This window comes from Episyrphus balteatus, chromosome 3, assembly GCF_945859705.1.
Source record: "Episyrphus balteatus chromosome 3, idEpiBalt1.1, whole genome shotgun sequence".
Lineage (NCBI taxonomy): Eukaryota > Metazoa > Arthropoda > Insecta > Diptera > Syrphidae > Episyrphus > Episyrphus balteatus.
The window spans coordinates 23,975,307-23,992,412 of NC_079136.1; the positions used below are offsets into that span (position 1 = coordinate 23,975,307).

Genomic DNA, 17,106 nt, shown 5'->3' on the forward strand with positions numbered 1-17,106 from the left:
AAAGATTGAAACCTTCTTGCGGAATATCAAGATTACCGAAAACCATAATAAAAAAAAAACACATTTCCATGTTTTGATACAAAATTTATTATCATATCAAACCATATATTGATTAACTGTTGTCACTTTAATATTGTCCGTAGTCAATTCAATACATTTTTTATTTGTAAATTCCAAATGCACCATTTGTATAGGATCCACTTGCATGAATCCATTTTTCGATAGTCTATAAGTATTCACACTATTATGAATAATTTCAATATACACAAACAAAGCTGGATGCTCAACTTGTATTGATAAGCTATAACTATTCAATGTTGACTCAGTTCGACAATATCTTGAAGAGATTTGAACCTAAATAAGAATAATTTAAATTATACCCATATCATAGAAATGTTCAACAATACCTTCAACTTGGGATCCTTAATTCCTACAGCTGACTTAATCGTACCAGGGAAGTAATAAGTTCGAGATATAACATTTGCTTTACTGCTAAGAACAAATTGTACAAATGAGTTACTTGGGCTGAATCGATCAACGAAGATCTGATCCAATGGAATGATTTTGTTAAGGTGACCCGAATTAGGTTTCTATTTGGGAGAGTGAGAATGATTATCTATTTTTTTAATAGTTCAAATCGAGACTTACCAATTCAGCTTGCCACGTGATTGACTTCTTCGGATACAATTCAGACCAAAGGAACGTATTCATAGTTACATCAGCTTCTAGAACTTTATCCCCAATATCATCACGAACTAGTGTCAAATTGATGGATTTTGAACGCGAATCGTGGAGAGCTATTATACTTGTTGGGGCAAGGAATTCCTTAGCCCAGTAATGAAGAATCTTCCAATTGCCATAGAAGTCAATACTGGACCACGATGGTGCTACCCAAACATCATTAAGTTGCCAATAAAGTGCACCCATAGTTCGATATTCTGTATCACGCAAACTTCTATAAAGCTCCGTTTCGACTTTCACAGACATTGCCTGAGCAACTTGACTTAAATAGATTGTGGCTTCCATATTAGGGTCATCGTATGGCGGTGGTGTTGGAAGATGTCTCATAACCATGTTAGTGATCGGTAACATTCCATATGGATGATGCTGACGATGATCAATCAAGTCATGGATCTTGTCATTCTTACCCAAGACACGTTTCCAAGCTCCTACCGAGGGAAGACTTTGAAAACCATATTCCGAGGAGAAACGAGGTCTTGGATAGATATCAGGATCCCAAGAGTCCTTAAAGACATCATAAAAATGAACTGAGTTCAAGACCCTTTTTTAATGATGAACAAATATAAAAGTTAAAATAAAAGAGACGCAACTTACCATCTCCGTATTTTTCATCTTGTGGATTTTTCGAGATAAATCGATCTTCTACGCCTTTGACACCATTCGAAGGAGATGAAATCAAAGGATCTGGTCGAGAACTATGTGCAATTATTCGTAGTTCATGATTGATTGTGCCAACATACAACTTTCGATAATCTTCGTCGAACTTTTCACGGTTGATTCCGGTTGAATACCAATCCTGAGCTAAGGCCACTTCATTTTCATTGTTGGTAGCGAAAATTGCTACACTTGCATGACGAGATAGTCTTTTGGCATTTTGGATGACTTCAGTTCGCACCGAACTTGAGAAAATAAGGATTTTATTATAATCTTGATTTGAAAGGTTGGAAGCAATTCTTACTCGAGGAAAGGTGAATGAGTTGGATACATTGCACAAGCAAACATCATATCCTGCCAGATAAGTATTCCATTCAAATCAGCTAGATCGTAGAAAAAATCAGACTCATAGATTCCTCCACCCCATACACGAATCATATTCATGTGAGCATCTTTAGCACCGGCTATAAGCAATCTTACTGTGACAAAAAAATAAAACACAAATTAATCAAATTCAAAAAGAAATGAGTAGTTACGCATTTAGTGATGAAGATTTCAAATCGGAGTTTTGTATTAAGCTTTCAATTTGGACGTTAAAGTAACTCTAGAAAAGGGACAGAATGGGTGACCACTGACCAGGTAACTTGTTGGTGGGCTCTTGAGAGAGTAAACAAATTTAAAAAGCCACTCTTAAAAATGTAAATCATATAACAGTTTTAATGTGACTAAAAAGTGTTCTTAAAAGGCCCTTCAGCTCTATTGAGGGCTCTAGAGCCTCTTTTTTCAACTTTCGAGTAGAAATTTGTCCAAAGAAAAATTAGCTATAATTCAGAGACGATCTTTGTGGTTGTTCCTCTTTGGAATAGGAATAATTTTTGCAAATTTCCATTCGCTAGTCCCTACAAAATATATCTTTACCGATGAGGTAGTTTTCATTAAGAATAACTTTGATTTCTTATCTAATCCTGCTGATTTTTTCTGATAGGTTCTCTGAATAATGTCCTGAAATACTTTGATGGTTTTTAAAAGGATTTTGAGAAATCCACAAGGCCGCAGCGTTTGAATAGTTGTACCTACTTAATATTAAATTTTTTTTTAAATGTAAAAAAAAGTGTTTTTGGATTTTTTTAAAATGTTACAATTTTTTGAAAATTGACCTATTAATTTTTGGAAATTTTTTATTTCAATGTTTCAAATAATAAATTCTTATTATAAATAATAAATTGGTTCAAAATTGTATTTATAAAAACTAGCTAACAAAAAAGCACTCTACTTTAAATTGTTCAAATTTAAAGTAAACTTGAAATTAAACCTGTCTTCGAAAAAAGAATTATTTTTTTGGGTTTGTATGATTTTTCTCCTAAATTAATTAAATCTATATTTAAATGATGTGAAATTTATCAAACTATCAGTCTTAATCATCATGCAGTTAAATTGATAAAACACCAAAAATATCAATTATAAATCAACTGAGATTAATGTCGACGGGTGTAGGTACTGTACAGGTACAAGAACAATATAAAAAGAAAAAACAAAGATTTCGAACGCTTTGTTCCAGTCACACCTACTTCCACACCAAATTGGTTAAGGTTATTGTAATACACTGAGGGAAAAAAACAACTTAAAATCAACGAAAACCACATTGATTCAACTATTTTTCGGAATGATTTTGCGTTGAAGACGAAAATTTTAAAATCAAAGTAGAAGCATCGTTAGTGGTTTGTCGTTAAAAAAAACATCTTTAAATCAAAGTTGTTTCAACTTTGAAAAAAAGCATCAATTGGCAGCCGCTGGGGATCGAACCTACAAATCTTGGGTCACTAGGCGAATGCTTTACCAACGTGCTATCTCACTGTTGGAAATGAGAGTGATAAAATGCAATAAAAGCTGAGGTCCGACAAAAATAAAAAAAATTTCTTATGTTCTTTCAATTTTATTTTCAAGATATTGCATTTTACGTTGCGTTTTTTTCCCTCAGTGCATGAGTTTTTACTTGCTCTATAGGGCAAGTATTGGTTTCGTGTCGAAAAAAAAATTTGAGGTTTTAATCAAAACCAACATTACGATGATGGAGAATTTCAAAAAAGTGGGTCTCGCAATTCCGTCCGTGCGTCTGTACGTCTGTGCGTCTGTGCGGTTGTGCGTCCATCTGTACACATTTCCACAGCCTAAACGGGTGGACGGATTTTCTTCAAATTTGGTACAGATGATTTTTATAGAATTCTGAAAGTTGGTTTTTTTTTGTTTTTTTATATCTCGTTTAGAACGTATACCTCCCATACAAAAAAATACGATATTGCGAATATCTCGAAAATGGCTCTAACGATTTTGATTAAACTTTGTATACGTAATATTTAAAGCAGTGGCAATAAAACTGCATTTTTATTTTTTCTCAAAAAAGTCAAATAACAAAAAAAAATTTTTTTCATGCCCTAAATGTCGGCTCTTCCTCAATATCAATTTTTTTTTTAAATTTAGAGCCAGCTTTTAAAATCTACAAGTAGACTAACATAAAAGTGCTTTGAACTGCAAGAGCAAGTACGTGCGACCCCAGTCGTGCATTTTATTTTTTCCTGGATTGGACAAGTTTTTTCCATACGAACTGATTTCGTAGAATATTACTAAAACAAATTTTATAGTACAGTAACTAAAGCAAATTATTAGGGAACCCGGCCGAACAGCTCTGATTTTGACGATTTTTTTTTCAAGTCTATAGATTAAAAATTGCCGGTGTTGCCGTAATGTTTTTTATAATTAAAATTAATTTTTTTTTAACAAAACCATTTTTTTTGCTTAAATTTCATAAAACAAATGATAGCAAAAGATTCTCTAGGTAATTTAAGGAAAATATATAAAAGGCAGTAAGAGACAATCTGCCATCGTTTAAGCGATAAATGCAATTTTCTAACATTCTGACCTCAAACACAAAAAAAATATTTTGAAAACAACGGCAACACCTACAATATTTTAAAATACATTTTTAAAAAGCCAGAAGCTCATTCTTATCTCTTAAATTTAAATCCACTAAATTTAATCAAGACTTTTTGAAAAAATGGTCCTCAAACTCAGAATTAAAAAAAAATGTTATTAGAAAAATTTAAAATGACTTTTTTTAAAACTTTTTCTAATAAAATATAAATTTATTTTATTTTTTGGCCATAAATATTATCAGTGGAATTTCGAAGCAATAAATGTAAAATATATCACACTTTTGAAAAAAAAAAATGAAAAATTACTTCAATTTCAATGGTTTTTTTTTTATTAAAACTGATTGTTTGCATTGAAATAATTAATTTTCTCAAAGACTGTGGTAAATAGGAATTTTAACCCTCTACTGCATACGAAGCCAAATATGGTGTTGTCTGTTTGTACGCACTTTTCTCTTTTCTGTTACAAAAAAATGGTAAAGATTAAATACAATCCTCTTCTTTGTGTTTCTGAAAACCCATAGAGATAGTTTTTTTCGGGTGTCCGACCCAAAATAAAGGTGTATTTTATGATCACAGGTGAGTCGATCAGTCGTGTACATTGAAATCGAAAGTGTAGAATATATTCATACTTTAAGTGTTAATTACTGCGTTTGTTTGGAAAGTAAAGTAGAATTAAAAATTTATTTCTGATCGATTGTCTAATTGTGTATGCTATGAACCAATTTTTATTTTAAAAAAAATTATTGGCCTGTTCTTGGGAGGGTAAAAAGTACGGAAGCCATATTTGGCTTCGTATGCATTAAGGGGTTGTAAATCTACACAATTTGTTTAATTTTTTTGTTGGAAAATTGTGTTTCTTTACATTGTTATTTTGCTTGGAAGCTATGTTTTACTTCAGAAATGGAGCCCCTTCGCTCTTAGAGACATTTTTCTCATGTTAACCCCATTTCCAGAGGCGTAACCACAAAAATTTTAGGGGGAGGGGGGATCACCTATAATATTTTTCAATCATTTTATTACTTTTTAGCTTTTGTAAGATCTGGGAGTGGGTGAAAATGTTTGAGCAAGACTTACTTCGACAGTGGAAAGAATTTGAACAAGAAAAAATATATATACCGGACAAAAACAAATTGCTTTTCTCGGTTCACTGTCTTAAAATGAGCAAAATTTGAATTAATTCTTAACCTTTTGTAATGCAATGTATTTATTTTACTTTATTTTGTTTTTAAATGATAAATATTTTTATTTTGATATTTTTAATTGTATTCTTTTCATAATCTGAATAAATTAAATTAGTAAAATTTCTTACCCCTTAATGCATACGAAGCCAAATTTGGCTTATAAACAAATTTTTTTTATGAAAACCGTTTTGAAACAACCCAATGAACCCATGTAAAGCATTTTTTAATTTTTTCGTCCGCTAATATTAATTCATGCAGTAGAGGGTTAAATTTTTGCTATTTAACCTTCAACAGTAAGGGTTATTAAATGAATAAAAAATAATTGTATGTTTAGATGTTGAACTTTAAAAAAAAAATAAGTTACATTTTTTTTCAAAACTTTTATTAAAAAAAGTTCTTCGAAAATGAAATACTTTTTAATTTTTTTCATAAACCGTAATACATATTGACATTTCCTTTTATAATTTGAAATCATAATAAATGCGGCCAAAAAAATTTAAAAATAAATGCATTTTATATTACGACCAAGTTTAAAAAACGACATGTTAAAATTTTTTCAATAATTTTTTTTTTCAAAAATCTGAGTTCAATTACCATTCTTTTAAAAGCCGTTCATTCAATTAACTTAATTTTAATTTAACATACATATATGAATAAGCTTTTAGCTTTTAAAAAATGTATATTTGAATATTGTAGGTGTTGCCGTTGTGTTCAAATATTTTTTTTGTGTTTGAAGTCAATTAATAAGAAAATTGCATCTATCACTATGGAAGATTGTCCCTCACTCCCATATATTTTTTTTCCTTGAATTTCCTAGACAATCTTTTGGTATCAATTTATGAAATTTAAGAAAAAATTTTGAAAAAAATTTGTTTTTGTTCACAAAAATCTTCAATTAAATTTAAAAAATCAAAACGGCAACAACGGCAATTTTTAATCTATAGACTTTTAAGTATTTTTAATTACCGACGTTTGAAAAAAAAAAGATCATCAAAATCTAAGCTGTTCGGCCGGGTTCCCTAATATTACCAATTTTTGAGCTTTAGTTTCTCCACTATTATATTTCTTTTAACAGGGAAAAAATCTTGAAATTTTTCAGAAAAATCTCGGAAGCAAATGGAAACGACATATACTATTGTATTTAAGAATTTAGACCAATTTGACCAATTTGTTGAATCATATCCTTTTTCACAAAAGATCACTTGAGTTGATTAGTAACAAAGTAACTCAACCGATTTCGTATCTACATAAGTTGTAACTTGGTGCTTGAATTTATTTAAAGTTAAGTGATAGTTGGCCGAAGGATACGTCCGAACGGAACTACTTTTGAATTTCCCTGAAACTAAAATCATAAGATTTAATTTTTCGTTTGTTTTCACAACTCTATTTTTCGACCGTATTCGACCTATAATTCTCTACCCCCAATTTGAGTACTAATACAAAATTACTTACTTCTATTCTGATCTGCGCTGAGCTCCGGTAAAATATGTGTAGGAATATAGTTGGTACCCTTCATAAACATTGGAACACCATTCACACGAAAATAGAAACTGTTTCCGTCATCTGAAAAAAAAAAAAAAAAAAATTATTTTGAACTCAAACGAAACGATAAAAATTCAACACTAACCCAAGTCATCTTGTATCAATTCAATTGTTCGAAAACCAATACGAATAGATTTTTGTGATATTGTTCGATCGCGAGGTTTTGGACCCTGCTTGTCCAACCATGCGTTCATTGTAAAGTGAAGAGGGTACAATTTTTGTTCACCATATCCATTTGGCCACCACAGTGCAACGTCTTCCTATCAAAATATTTTCATTATTTTTATAATATAAATAGAATATGAACTAAATTTTTTTTACCACTGGGACAGCTTGGAAAAATTGTACAACTGGGTCTGTATATTTAATTGTTGTATTTCGGAAGCTCACAACAACAGGACTCGAAAGAAGTTCCCTGTAGAAAGATTTTTTTAAGTAATGATTTGTAATAAAGTCTTAAATGTGTGTTACCACCTACACAGCATAAAATGTTAACTCTCCATAGAAATCTTTTTTGACTCCGGTTTCGAGAAAGACACGAATATTCATCACCCAGTGAGATGTATTTCTCGAAACAGCTACATCAATGTCTCTTATCAAAGCCACTTGATAATATTCTAATGCAACAGTTTTCCTTGATGGAGTACAAAACTATACTCATTTCTATCTATACGTTTAAGGTTTTAAGACTTACCAAATACCCATAGATGGAGCTGCTAGTCCCCAATCCCATGCAAAACTTGCTTGCATTTTTCTCAACATATTCATATGACATTCACCATGATATCGTGCATTCGGACAATTTGGTGGTATTGTCATATTTTTGGCTTCGAAACCATCTGCAAACGACTTAGCTGCCCACACTGGTGATTTAATTGCAATTTCAAGTAAATTTTCTTCCTTCAATTGTGGTCGAACATTAAAAGTGTATCGGACAAACATATTGTCCGTATGGCCAAGAACATCACCGTTTAAGTAAATCGTTGATATTGTATCGATTCCATGGAATGTTAAATTGACAAATTGGACATTTTCAATATCGCTCTTTTCAACTATTGTAGATAAAGCAAAATGGTTAACATGGTTTGGAATTTTGCTAGGATTTACGATTACCCTTAAAGGTTCTAGAATATGTCCAATTATCGTATGCTATCCATCGCATGTTGACATCATTGTAAGACAAAAGAACATCTTCTGCATGAAGTGAGCTGTAGATTCCCGAAGGTAGTTTTAAGTTTCCTTTTGTAATAGCTGTAATAATAAAGAAATGAATTGATAAACCTAAAATAATAACAAATATAACAACTAAACACAAACATTATCTTAAAAATGTGTGCCCTTCTGTGTTTTTTATTATTTACAATTTTTGGCAAACCTTGTTTTATACAATCTTAAGGATTTTCTGGCTCAATGAAGAACTTCATAGGAAAACGGGTCACTAATCCATTGAATTCATTATACGAAGTGAATTTATAAAAAGTCTTTATTCTTGCTTTCTATCCCAAACTCAACGTTTTCACCACATTTCATTAGGGTGACCCTTCATTTTTGTTTTCACTAAAAAAAAAACAACTTTTCGAGCTTTTCGAGTTTCGAGTTTGGCTGGGTGAATATCAATTTAGGAGTTAAGTTCGCAAACACTTGTTAAATCTTGACAAAGAGTTATCTGCCTCTAACTTCAATAGGGTACCACTATTATTACTTACTTTTTCCCCTACACCTAAGAAAAACACCCTTTCACATGAAAAAAATGTATAGACTTAATTTAATCCTTTTTCCTTGCTTTATCTAAAACCTACATCCCAAATTTCATCAGTGTTTCACATGAATTTCGATAACACTGGTCTGCAAGGAAATCCTCCTTTAAATTAAATGCTGATTCCGAATCCGAAGTCAGAATTCACCTAGCACTTCACGTTTTTTAGATATTCCGGTTAGAAAATCTCAAAAACCCATTTTTTTGATGTTTTCGAAGAAATATTTTGGCATAATGTAATATTTTTCAATTAAAATTGTTACGGTTTATGAATGAACTTATTTTTTTCTTTCAAATTCAGTTTCAATCATCTCAATATCTCTTTTCTTCTCCGAAATATTTTAATTTAAGTAAGTTTAGTAAATTTGGCATATCTTACCATAAAGAAACTGATCTCTAAAAATTAATATATCTTACTCCCTAGAAAAAAATTATACTTTTCTAATGAACTTTAGTATGCTGATTTTGAATCCGAACTCAAAAAATTTCGGTCAGCTCTGGTTTTTGAGATATAGTAATTTATTTTTGAGATTTTGTAAAAAAAAAACTTGATTTTGTGATACTTTAATGCGAATATCTTAAAATCCTGACGTGATAGAATTTTTTTGACTTCGTATTCTAACTCAGCATATCAAAAACTATAAGAAAAGTACACTTTTGTTTCTAGGAGAAACAAATCTGAAGCTTAACAAGGCAGTTTATCGAATGGTTTATTACAAATAAGATATTTCTAAATAGAAAAATAGTATATAAAATTAAAAAAAAACGTACAAATTTTGTTTAATGTATTTTATTATGGTTCTCTTTACATATTTGATTTTTTAAATATAATGGGAATTGATATTTTATATTTTCTTAATTAAGGTGCTTTTGTTCATGTAGGATTTACTAAAAAGTGAAGGATTTCGAAATGTCTGCTTTTTTGTCAATCAGTATTTAAAAAAATGAGTAAAAATTAATCTAGAAGGACATATTTGGTGTTAATCGATAGGTTTATATTATGAAAAATAAGTCCTCCAAATTTGAGCTCAATGGGACAGATGGTTTTAATTTTATACAAGTTCAAATGAATCTAAAATTGTGATTTTTTAGAAACTACCCACATTTTTCAAAAATAATTTTTACAAAAATGGAAAAATGTTAATTAGAATCCAAAGAACTGAATCATGTTTGGAGAAGTACTTGACCTATTCTAATAAGACATACAGTTCTAATTAATTTTAATAACAAAAAAAAGTGCTGTGAACTTTAAATAAATTTATTGTGACCAAATCAGATATGTAATTAATCCTTAAATTTATAGAAATGTGAAAAAAATAAACAAAATAAGATCGATTCTAAACCGGCTCTGATCAGGTAATTAAAATAATGTGAGTTAGAATAATATAAATACAGGTCTTAAGAAGATGCTTTTGATTTACAAAAAAAAATAAATTGCACGACTGGGGTCGCACGTCCTTGCTCTTATGCTTAAAGTAACTATAATGTTAAAGCTTTTCATTCAAGAAATTTAAAATTTGATATTTTGAAGAAATTTCATAAGTAGTATAAAAAAATTAGATCTATTTTTATAATTAATTAAACTCCGTTTTAAATTATCTTAAAAAAAATTAAAAATATGCCATTTTATTTCTTGTATAAAAAAGTATTTTTAGAAAAAAATTTTCGAAAATTGTAGGAGCCGTTTTTTAAAAAAATAATTTTTTATATATAAAAATTGTTTAACATTTTTCAAAAAAAAAGTTGGTATGCCATTTTGAAGAAATAATTAATTTACACATAAAAACTAAATTTCAAAATTTTTCATTGATTCGTTTTCAAAAAATTCATTTTTCAAAAAAAAAATTTGAAATATTTTTAAAAAAACCAAAAATGCGTTTTTTGAAAATTTTCTAAAATTTTAATATTATCTTTACGTACACACTTTTGTATAAAAATTTTCATTTAAATCGGGTTAATGTTGTACGAGATATTCAGAAACGAAAAAAACCGTTCTATGACAGGTACCGTTAATAACGGTACAAAAAATATTTTTTATATTTAAAAAGTTGGCTATTATGTGTCGTACTACACACAAAAATTTTAATCAAAATCGTTAGAGCCGTTTTTGAAAAAAATTAACTTTTCTATTTCCGTTATATGGCAGGTACCGTTAGTTTTGGTCATAAAAAAAAAAATTTCAATTTCCCCTCTAGGGAATCACCAAAAACTGCTAACCACCAAGTTTGAAGAAAATCACTTCACTCGTTTAGGCTGCAGCTCCAGATAGAGACAGACACACAGACAGACACACAGACAGACAGAATTGCCGGACCCACTTTTTTGGCATTCTCCATCATCGTAATGTCATGTAAAATTGTTATCTCGAGTTCGATTTTTTTTACGAATCCTAAACTTGCCCTATAGTACCTATATCGCAAGTAAAAATGTGAAGATATGTGCATATTTACAGTTAATTCCATTTAAATGAAACGAAATGCACATCAAAAAATTGCAAACAAATTGATACTGTCCTTTCAAATGCAGCTCAAGATAGAACTTAAACTTTTGAAATTGGGTCAAAGAAGGTTTAATTTTCTTTAAATCTTTGGAAATTAATGAAAATTGAATATAACATAATAATGTCTAACATGGAAATTTTCTTTTTGGAAGATAAAGTTATTAGCGGCTTTAAGTACAGCCAAATTTTAATTAAACGAATTTGACTGTATACATTTCATTTTTGAAAATTTTTATTACTTAAAATAAATTATCTTACACTTCATTATCAAAGTTTACAATTTGTGCAATTAACATAAAACAACAACAACGAAAAAAGAAGATTTGTATATGATTCAATAAAATTAAGTAAACAGTAGATTTAATTTCTCTGACTCCCGAACTAGTTAAGCCAGAATTTCACATATTTAACTGAATCAGAATAAAATATATCACTTCATTTCGTGTTTAAATTTCTTTGGGGTCAGTAAATATTTGATTTTGAGTAAAAAAAAAGTTGAAATGAAATATCCAAATGCAACAGATTTTTTAAATCATTGGTTCTTTATTTTACCATTTGCAGGTATAACTACAATTCGTTTCTTCTTTTTAAAATTAAAAGTATTTTTAAATTAAAATGTTTGAAATTATTATAAAGTGCAATAACGCGCTTAAAATAAATTGGATAATGATTTTTTATTTTATTTAAGGAAACTGGAATTATGATAACCCAAATTTGTGGTCTTTGTCGAATCCTGAGTGCGGTGGAAGGCAACAGTCACCAATAGCACTTGACACAAGAAATGTAAGTAATTTAAAACCAAATCTTTAAATCCGAACTTCTTGCACTGACTACTCTTTTACCTTTAGTCATATTTTCGACGAAATCTTCAACTGGAATTTTTCAACTACAGAAAAGCATTATCTGCACCTGTAGAAGTTATTAACAATGGCTACTCTGGTAATTTGAACCTCTTCTCTTTTGGAAATTAAAAATTAAATTAAAACACAAATTACAGCTGAAGTAGGCCTACGAGTGAATGAAGATGGTACAATACCTTTTCTAACTATCGGTGAATTCCCAGACTTTTTTGAAATACAAGCAATTCATTTTCATTGGGGATCAGAAGGAATTGCAGGATCAGAACATATAATCGATGGAAGACGTTATGATCTTGAAATGCATATTGTTCATAAAAATTCTAAATATCCAACTGTGCAAGAAGCTAGAAAATATCCTGATGGATTTGTTGTCTTGGGTGTATTATTTCAAGGAGTTCCTGTAAGTAATTCTAAGCACTTGAGTCTCTTTGTACAAATGTAGTATGCAAAGTTAAATTTGATAATTTTAGGAAAGTGAAGGTCACAGGACATTGAATGAATTATTTACAGCTCTGGAATCTATAACTATATACAATAGTACTGCCCAACTTAGAGGACCTATTACCATGGAATCGTTTGTACCTGATTTGAATCCAAATGAATACTTTACATATAGAGGTAGATTAAATATTAAAAAGATTTGATAGGTTGAGGATTTATAAATATTTTTTTTTTTTCTTGTAGGATCTTTAACAACACCGCCTTGTTCTGAAGCAATTATATGGTTTGTCTTTTCAGATATTCTACCAATATCATATCAAGATGTAAGTATAAATTTGTTTATTTTGAAATAAATTAATCTAAATTTAAAATAATTAATTTAAACTCGTTTTGTTTGTATTTTTAAAAGCTTCGTAAATTTTGGACTCTTCTTGATGCTGATGGAAAAAGGGTTGTTAATAATTTCAGACCAATTCAACGTTCAAATAGACCAGTTTTCCGACAGAAAAGTAGACTACATTTCAATACATAAAACATGTTTAAGAAATTCGGAAAACTGTGAATTCATTAAATTGTTAAATTTTAAGTTACATCTAGTTATAAGTGGAAATAAATTAATGTGTTGGACAGATTTTAAGTTAAATACAAATTATTGTTATGATGCTTATTTTTACGCATAAGCAATTGATTTGAAGTGATGTATTCTGTAGCCTCAGCCTCATAGATGGACTCCTTGTGACACTCTGAAGTTTGAGAGTTGAGATAAAGTCGAGTCATGACTAGAGTCGGAAAATGAAAAAGTAAGACCATAACAATAATGTCGTATTTAGTGATGGGCAAATACCCGGTATATACCATTTGTGGGTTTATACCGGGTATTTACCAAAACGAGGGTAAATACGGGTATTTACTTATAATTGCTACAAATTCGATTGTTTGTTATCGGGGCCCTGTTTCAGAGCTACTACATCAACTACATCAGCTACATCAGCAACCTCAAAAGCTAATATAGTTGAGTCCGATTGAAATTCGAGAAATATTTCTTAGGGCCAGTTGTACAAATATTTAATCCGTGGTTCAGCAACTTTTATCTTCTGAATTCGCTGGTAATATTGAGTGTTGGCACTGGTTCTAGGTCCATATAGATTGAAATAGCTAAATCCATCCTTCAACCAAAGCTGATCCACTGCTAATCCACCGAAATCGGCGAGTTAAATTCCTGACCCTAGGCTGAACCACAACTGGCCATTATGGTTTAAATAGTGCAAATTTTCAAAAAAATGCTTCGGGAAGTCCAACAGGCCGCCGCAATAAATGTTTAAAGTCGTTGATGTAGCTGATGTAAACAATGTAGTAAGCTCTGAAATAGGCCCTTTATAGTATATAAACATGACAGGGGCACACTTGTTCGGTCTTCTTGATTGAGGTTATTTTGTTGTGTTAAATTTTGGAGGAAAAAACAATTCATTTTTTTGTTCACCCACGTTTATTAGTGTTTGTTTTTCAAAAACGGATGTATAGTTTTAAATGAAATTTTCAGAGTTATGAGCAAGAAAAAATATTTTAAAGTAATTTAAGCAAAATCCGCCCACTGCCACGCCCACTTTTATTACTGTTTGGTTTCCTGAAAACGGTTTTATTTATAAAAAAGTTTTATTTAATCAAAGACACTAGCGGAAAAAATTAACGGATCAAAAGAAAATTCCAAAGTTTTAAAAAAGATAAAGCTCAAACTTTCTAGTTTTGAGAAATCATAATGAATTTTTTTTTCAAGCTACATGTTCGGCTCAATCCTATTAAATACGAAATTTTTCCGTTTTTTTTTTTTTGGTCTGAAAACTTGGAAAAAATCTTTCCAGCTTAATCACAATATGGATCGGATAGCTTGTTTATTCAGCTTAAATTTACTTTTTAAAGTTTTATTTCGACGCTGAGATATCGAATTTAGAACGGGAAAGGATCTTTTTGTCTTTAGATCAATAAATCAGCATCCGCTGATTGCACAAGAAAAGGAGTGTTTTGAAATCTTCAATAAATTTCCCACAAAAATCTAGTGGGTTTTTGAAAAAAATATACATATGTTTTTTTTTTTGCAATCTATGGAAAAATCAAGAAAAAACGTGCTTTTTGTTGCTATTGAGATAATCAGGCGCTAACAAATGGTTAGATCAAAAAGCGTAGAAAGCATTTTGGTTGTGTGTAGTTTTATTAATAAGTTTGAAAAAAGCGGGCTCTACTTTTTGACATAAATTAACAAAATTATTTTATAGTTTTCTAAGCTTCAGTTTGTTAGTTGAAGGCTAAAATTGATTTGGGGTGTTTCGACCCACCCACGCCCCTCCCCTGACCACCAAAATATTGTATTGACGTCTGAACTACATATGTGTACAAAGTTTCAGCTTGATACGATAATCGGAAGTCGGTCAAAATTAACTTCTTCGATTTTATTACATTGCTAGTTAGTTTGTTTGTTACAAGTGAAGCTAATAAAAATACAAGTATTGATTGAAACGTTCTAAAGGGCATGTAATGGACTTTATGCAAAAAATATTTCTTGACATCACTCCTCCCCCTAGTGGGATGTTTCATTTTCGTCTGTAAATCGTAAATACCCTCATTTTGGGTAGATACCCGCCGTTTGGGTATTTACCCGGTATAAACCCGGTAAATACCCACCCGATTGGTATATACCCGAGGCACATGACTAGTCGTATTCCTTAACTCCATTGAGGAGTATAAACCGAATCTACCCTTTTTTCTGATGTGATGGAACTTAAATAAGAGTAAATTTTGATTTTTTTTTACACAATTATATGAATTTTTTTTTTTCAGAAATAACCAACAACAAAATCCTTAAATATATGTATTTCAAATGCGAAAGTGTGCGTGCAAATCCGTGTGCAAAAGGTGTAGATCTGAGTTAAAAAAAACCAGGAGTTAATTTGGATTTATCTATATTACTAAAATTAAACCGCAGTAAGGCATTTTTTACCCATTTTTGTGGTGTGAAGTACCACAAAATCACAAAAAGTGCAAGAAAAATCTACTACTACTCAGTTGAGGAAAACAACATACCTAAATAATTCAAGAGAAAGTCATTTCAATTTTAAAGGTGTTAAGATTCTTGTCTTAGTTCTTGTCGTAAACTTATGATACTTTGTTTCAGTTATTTACAGTTCGCGAATAAAGTTTACATCTAATTTTTTATTTTAGAACTTGCAATAAAACGAATTTGAGTGTTCATTTAAACAATCAGTTGCTCGCCATAAACGTTAGCAATCGAAAAATCAATAAAATATGATTATAAAAAAACAACTAAGTAGCTGCTGCTATATTTATTAATTCAGACCATAAAAATAAAGTATGTACAAACATTTAGGTTATATAAATTTATAAAAGTTTGTCAAAAATATTAACTAAATGTGCTAAAAGTGTATCTGTATATAACTTGTACTTATTATTAAAATCACCTTATCAGTGAATTAATTTTTTTTTATTGCAAAAGGTATAAAACAAAATAATTTATTATCATATTGTTTTAAACAAAAAAAAAAACAAACAAACAAAATTATATAGTTCATAGTCGAAAGTAAAAATTCAATATTTTATAAAAAAAAATGTTTAAAGGTAACCTTAATGTAATCAGTTTTTAAAATAATTTGAATATTAATTGTATCGTTATTCAAATTCAGCAAGAATTTAAATTCAAACTTCTTGTTATTTTTAAAAGTCAACGACCCGTATACGTAACTCATTACCTACCGTAATTCCATGCTTCATACTATCAGATAACTATGTATCTTCTTTTTTTGAATATCAACATACTCACTTTGTTTAACTCACTGAACCTGAAAATTACTCTATCGGCATTACTTAAGGTTCTTTAGATACTGTAACCAACCGTATCTATCAAATAGCTGCTTTAAAATAAATATGGTTTCATTTTTGTTCAGCTTCTAAAATAATATTCAATCGATCAGAAAAATTGTCCACTAAAAATCTTTACCTCATATCAATTTCACTTTCGGTTATTGTTTACTTCAAAAACAAACAAAATCAACCTTCTACAATACAAAAGCAATACACATAAAAACTTTATCAATTTTATCGATAAAAAAAGAAAACATATGACATCAAAGTTCTGATGATAAAATCAATTAGCTTGATTAGTCTTTGCAATGCACATAATAAAAAGGAATGAAAGCGAAATTTACTACTCACAGCCATTTTCATTTTTTATCGACCAACCAGATGTGAATTCAACTTCTTTAACACTTTCACTGTTTGCATTTCGATAACATTCAATAATAACAATTGCTAGAATAATAGTATTTCTGAGAAACATTCTCAGTTTTTATAAATAAAGGTGTCAAAAAACTAAATGAACGCTATGAATGCATTCAAAAAAAAAAACTTCAGAAGATTTTGTTTATTTTTGTGCAAAAAATAAAGACCCCGGGGTTGCAAACAGCTTGGCGGTCTTAGAGCAACTAAATGAATG

At 30.0% G+C, this 17,106-nt stretch overlaps 2 protein-coding genes across 2 annotated transcripts; one reads left to right on the forward strand and one right to left on the reverse strand.

Moving 5' to 3' along the window:
* Positions 1 to 63: 63 nt before the first annotated feature.
* LOC129914868 (beta-mannosidase) lies at positions 64 to 17,106 on the reverse strand. Its single transcript, XM_055994288.1, has 12 exons — positions 16,827 to 17,106; positions 8,162 to 8,299; positions 7,743 to 8,100; positions 7,527 to 7,682; positions 7,370 to 7,463; positions 7,134 to 7,308; positions 6,959 to 7,069; positions 1,700 to 1,874; positions 1,336 to 1,640; positions 649 to 1,268; positions 408 to 590; positions 64 to 354 (listed from the first exon to the last, which is right to left on the reverse strand). Exons 1-12 carry the CDS (start codon positions 16,948 to 16,950, stop codon positions 97 to 99), a joined length of 2,697 nt encoding a protein of 898 aa, XP_055850263.1. The 5' UTR covers positions 16,951 to 17,106; the 3' UTR covers positions 64 to 96.
* LOC129914869 (carbonic anhydrase 12-like) lies at positions 12,505 to 13,143 on the forward strand. The gene is made up of 3 exons (XM_055994290.1): positions 12,505 to 12,782; positions 12,849 to 12,928; positions 13,015 to 13,143. Exons 1-3 carry the CDS (start codon positions 12,731 to 12,733, stop codon positions 13,135 to 13,137), a joined length of 255 nt encoding a protein of 84 aa, XP_055850265.1. The 5' UTR covers positions 12,505 to 12,730; the 3' UTR covers positions 13,138 to 13,143.